General features: G+C 37.7%; 1 protein-coding gene across 1 annotated transcript in view; it reads left to right on the top strand.

The window, feature by feature from the left end:
• Positions 1–5,741, top strand: part of TTC39C (tetratricopeptide repeat domain 39C) — a 34,139-nt gene that overhangs the window by 9,310 nt on the left and 19,088 nt on the right. The window contains 3 exon segments of the mRNA XM_010708838.2: positions 1,922–1,970; positions 3,566–3,694; positions 4,624–4,738. Coding sequence (XP_010707140.1) covers positions 1,922–1,970; positions 3,566–3,694; positions 4,624–4,738 — 293 coding nt within the window.

The raw sequence follows: 5,741 nt of genomic DNA on the forward strand, positions 1-5,741 counted from the left end.
AAAAAAAAAAAGAATAACAATCTTGAATTGAAAATATTTTCATATGGATCAGTTCTACTATTTGTTCTGTATTTCCACAGTCTTTAATTTGCGCTTATACTTCAGTGAGAAGATTCCTATATTCCTTGCCAAGTCCTAAGGAATGCGTGGATGCTGCTTCCTTCTGAGAGCCAAATGTTGCTGCATGTATTCCACCAGTTTCTGCGTGCGGAGGAAACAAACCCTCCCCATCTTGGTTCTGTTTTGCAAAGTTTTAGTACAAGGCATAAAACTTTAGCCTTTTTTGTTTTTCATTTTAACACATGTTGAGACGCTTGAATTTTAATTTTTCCCTTAAAGTAACCTCTTGATCTGTGCCTAGTAGCAAAGTGACATTTTCAGTATGGATGGAAGCTGAAGAATGCACTCAAGAAGTGAGTTCTAAGGATTTTAATGGAAAGTGCAACCCAAAGTAATTATTTATGGCACGCCTTCTGGCTTTGTTGATCTTTTCCCCCCGTGTTTTAAAAGTCTGTTGAGGGCGACGACTTTGAATTTGCTCTGAATGGGTTTCATTGTGAAACACTGATTACCTATAGGTGCTGAATTAGAATTCTGACGTCATTTGAAAATACATCTAGATATTTATCCCAACCTTGGTTGCCTTGGCTGTCCTGCTTTCTCTCTGAATATGCAGATGTTGGGAAGCTGGAAAATCTTAGAATCATAGGGTCGCTCAGGTTGGAAAAGACCTTAAAGACTATCAAGTCCAACCACAACCTATTCATACTACCGTAACTCTAACAAACCACTGCTAAATCATGTCCCTGAACACCACATCCAAACAGTCTTTAAGCACATCCAGGGATGGTGACTCAACCACCTCCCTGGGAAAACACTCACTTTATTTTTGAGCTTTCTTGAAGGTATGATGTAAGTGTGACTTTGTATATCGGGGCAGGAGAGTAACTATTTCTTACGCTGTTCTGTTGGGCAGCTGTGGCTGTGCAGTGTTGGTGCTGCAGTGCTTGTGCCCTTGAGATGTGTGGTGGAGGTTACACGCTCTGGAGCAGAGTGGTGAGGCTGGGGACTGCATGCCTCGTGACTTACAAGGAGAATGATGAGATAGGCAGCGTGTGCTGAGAGTGCTGGAGGCAGCACACTGAACTTGTGTAGCTGATTGCTGCCCTCTTTATAACACAGCTGTTGGTAGGCAGCAGTCCAGATAGGGAATAATAGCAGAGGTGTTTCCTGGTGACTATTCACGTTGACTCACAGCAAAGAGAACACCTGATTTTGTAGTTTTTGAAGCAGCAAATTATCTTAGAACTGTTCCATGTAGTGGAGTAAGATATGTGTTCTTTCTTTAGAATAGAGCAGCAAAAACCCACGTGCTTTGTAGCAACTTTATTTCTAACAAGTTCTGTGGCATATAATTTATTATTTATAATTGAAATGAATTAGCTTTATGGGTGGAGGGAGAAATGGGAATCTCTTAATAGAACCACTTAATGTTTGTGTGCAAGGTCAAAATGGTAGTGATAGATGGTGAACAAGAGTTAAATCAGTGGATTTTGAAACTTTGGTACCTTGAAATTATGTTTTTTGTCGTGCTTGAAATGTGTTTTCGTGGCAGTGGCTGCTCTTAATAAATAAAATCAACAGCTTAATGTGGGAAAATTATTTGAAGATATATTCAAGTCCTAATAGAAATGATGAATAGATATGCCCACGTGTAACTATAATTTGCCTTTTTGTTTCCATTACGTTTTGCTGAATGATGCAACTCAACACCTAAAAAAGCCAACCCCACCAACCAGCCAAAAAAAAATTGCCTACATTTATTTACTGATGTATTACTCAAAATCAAGTAGTGTAATATCAGTCTTTACAACTGGAAATGTGTGTAAATAGTGTTAACTGCTCTTTGTTTCCTTTACAGAAATCATAGCCCGTTAATGAGTTTTGGAGCCAGTTTTGTCAGTTTTTTGGTGAGTAGATGGGAGCAGAGAGTAACCATACATCCCTGCTCTTGTGGTTGGTGTTTGTATGTGAATGCTTGAGTTTGTAATGGTGGAGGTAAACGTTTGTATGTGAATGCATGAGTTCATAGTAATGAATACTTTACTCTGTTTCTTTTTATGAGACTTAGTTTTTTCAAAGTGTTAGGTGAAGAGTATGTAGAAAACAAGTCTTTATGTTATATAAAACTTGTTTACTGATGTGGTTTAAATAGAAAGTAAATGTCTGAGAAGCTGAATCACAGAACATATGAAATATTTATGTGTTCCAATAAAAGAGCCATAAGAAAACCCTCTCTTATATGTGCAATAGAGGTATTATTAAAATAACACTCATAACATTTTCGTAATAGCTTTTGCTGTTGTTTAAACTGTATTAAAAATGAGAATATCCTTTTAAAAAAGTGAGCAGATCTTAATTTTAGACTGTCTTTATCCTGATATTGCTGCTTAATGTTAGATTGCACCAGGAACAGCCAGTGGTAATATTCTTTTTAAAGTCAGAATTTATACCATTTGCTAGAAATAAATACGTTGTAAATGAAGTTAACTTGAATTCTCTCTAATGTCTGTATGCAGTACAAGGAAAAATATTGATTAGGAAATCTGTGGTGTGTGATTTGGTTTTGAGTCAATGGAAGGGAGAAGAGAAGGGAAAGAGGAAGAATCTTCCAGGTTTGCTTATCTGAATTGATGCATTGAATCAATGTAACATCAGAGAACAGCATCAGTGGATCTTGAACATATTTTGCTTAGCTACTGTTCTAAACATAGCTGCAGCACTCTGCATGTCTGTGTCATTCAGGGCTTTTGTTTAATAAAGCATTAAGTTGTTACTTGTCTCTAAATTCTTTCTAAATTTGTTCAGTGATAGTTGGTCTGATGCGTGTTTTCTTTTTTCTAATTGGTTTTTTCTTCCTACATGTGTAGGAATTCTGCTTCCTATTATTTATTATGCAGTGGCTGTGACTTATTACCAGGTTGCCCAAGGAGGCTGTGGATGTCCCATCCCTGGAGGCATTCAAGGCCAGGCTGGATGTGGCTCTGGGCAGCCTGGTCTGCTGGTTGGCAACCCTACACATAGCAGGGGGGTTGAAACTAGATGATCATTGTGGTCCTTTTCAACCCAGGCCATTCTATGATTCTGTGACTTCGGAGACCCATTATTTCTATGAATGAGTTATATAAAAACAGTATCTTCTGCATGGAAGCAAATGGTGCCTTACGTAACAATAATTGAAAGTGAATTATCACGAATTCCTCTTGCACTTAATGCAGTGTGACAACATACTCAGTTTGTGATAGCACGTGAAATTTTATTAAGACAAGGGGAGAAGTCTTAGTTAATATGATCTGGTCGGTTGTATGGTTTTGGTAAGGCACACTCAGGTCTCTGGTTTGCTTCTTTGTAGAAGTATATGTGCTGATGTATGTGTTGATGTTAATGAAAAATGAAATTTTGTAGTCAGATTTCATGAAAGCTTTCATCAAAACTTCCCGCAGCCATTGCAGGAATAGCAATATTTCATTTTTATCTCCCAAATCTGTGTTGTGTTTTTTGGCAGAATGCCATGATGACGTTTGAAGAGGAGAAAATGCAGCTGGCATGTGATGACTTAAAGGCTACAGAAAAGCTGTGTGAGAGTGACGAAGCTGGAGTTATTGAAACAATCAAGAATAAAATTAAAAAGAATGTAAGGGCATTATCTGTAAAATATGGAATTATATATTGGATAAATATTTCTGGCAACTTCCCTTCTATGCTTTGTTGGCTTTTTTTTTTTTTTGGCTAGATGGTTTTTGATATATGAAGAGCAGTTGAGATAAACAGTAAATGTAGAAAGTAAGTTGAACATCGCAGTTTGAAATCTTAAGAGTCATAAAGTAGTCACATTTAAGCATTTCCTCTTTTAAAGTGGGGTGTTATGTTAATGTTAGTAGTTATTTTCACAAGACCTCAAATTAGTGAGCTACTAGAGTTATTTCAGGATGTTTGTAGCCTGGCTGATTCAGGCTGAATTTCATTCATACACTCTCTAGCAATGCTCAAAGGATAAGACTGAGCCTGCATGAAAGTGCCAGGCATATTCTTAGGGAGTTTTACCCTTTCTAGATTTTTCCATTCTAAATAATGAAGGAGAAATAAAGCATACAGACTGAGAAGTAAGGTGTGATATAGTGGATCTGTACCAAAAAAAAAAGTAGTCATTTTTCTTCAGTTTTTACATTACCTAACAGAAAGTAATGAACCCGTGTGCTCCTGAGTGGCGCTGTGTCTTCCCTGCCCCTTGCCATATGCTCCTTACGTTGCTCTTCTGGTTAGAAACATCTTTTAGTTGCATGTCTGATGTGTTTGTGAGTGCATTAAAGTTATGGAATTTAAATTTTTCTGAGTTCATGTAGAATCTTAAAAGAAAATAAAAAAGGAGGAACTGGTAGAAAATATTTGAGGTTTTCCTACTTATAATCAGGAGCTTGCTTGATGAGTTATCAAAGAAATTTTAGCATGGTTTTGCCCATGAAAATGCTTGCAGTTGGTTTTGGATTTGTTAGTTGTCAGGTTTAGACTAGTATTCTTTGTTAAAATTTGCTAAAATTTCTGTGCTTGTGTTATTCCAAACAGGTCGATGGACGAAAATCTCCTCTATCCATGATAGATCGTCTGCAAAGACAAATCATTGTAGCGGACTGTCAAGTCTACTTGGCTGTGCTCTCCTTTGTAAAACAAGAATTATCAGGTGCATTGTGGCTTTAATGTTTGTATGTATTTTTTGCACACTATCTTTGTAGTAAAGCTTGACCTTAATATGGCAAGATAACCGTTCACATCAATTAAGTTGATTCTATTTTAAGAGAATAGTTCCATTTGAGTCAAAGGGTAAGTGTCCCCAGTTTGGTACGCTTGTAGAGGTATTTTTCTACCATTGTATATGTACTAGTATGATAAATAAGTTATATTGGCACAGATTACAGCTTTTTCCTTTTTTTTTGGAACCAACAGATTCACCTTAGATTGGTTAGAATCCTTTGCGTAGTCCCATAGAGGTGTTAGAGCAGTTGGTACAAAGGTGGTTATCATCTTTGTGCTACTTGTGGCCCACGTGAGAGAAGAGGCTATAAAGAGCTGAAGCCCAGCCACCTGGGGAAATCCAGGTGTCCCATAGGCATTATGGCTGTGACAGCACAGATGACAAGATGGCAGCGAAAGTAATTTTAAATGAAACATGTTCAAGTCTAAACTGCTGAATCAGTTCTTACTCTTTGGTCACCCAAGCGTGTCCTTGCGTGCCAAAGAGGTTAATCCTGTCTTATTGAATGCAAACCTCCTTGTCTCATCTGAAAAGCTGTTCATAAGGTTCTTCTTATGCACAGTCCTAAAACGCTCCTTCATCCACAAGTTTATAGAAAAGGTGGAACAGGTCATGTGCAAAGGGAATACGTTTCCAGGTTCTCATAAGAATTAGTGAGCATCAAGAGGTGGCCGCCAGAGCCAGGCTATCAGTGAAATCCCTGCTGGTCAGCTGTAAGAAATTTGGGGAAATAACACTAAGATCCTTTGCAACATTAAAATCTTATTGTGAAGGACAGAGTTACTTCTCTAAGACAGACTTGGTTTCTTTCAACCCAGGTTGGCTAGAAGAAATTCAGGGCATGCTTTTGATTGTCATGTCGATGTCTACTGCTGCAGAAAGATTTTCTTATTTTTGATGCTGTTGTAGGTCTTTGCTTTCTTTTTTTTTT

The sequence above is a fragment of the Meleagris gallopavo genome, chromosome 3 (assembly GCF_000146605.3).
Source record: "Meleagris gallopavo isolate NT-WF06-2002-E0010 breed Aviagen turkey brand Nicholas breeding stock chromosome 3, Turkey_5.1, whole genome shotgun sequence".
NCBI classification, from domain to species: domain Eukaryota; kingdom Metazoa; phylum Chordata; class Aves; order Galliformes; family Phasianidae; genus Meleagris; species Meleagris gallopavo.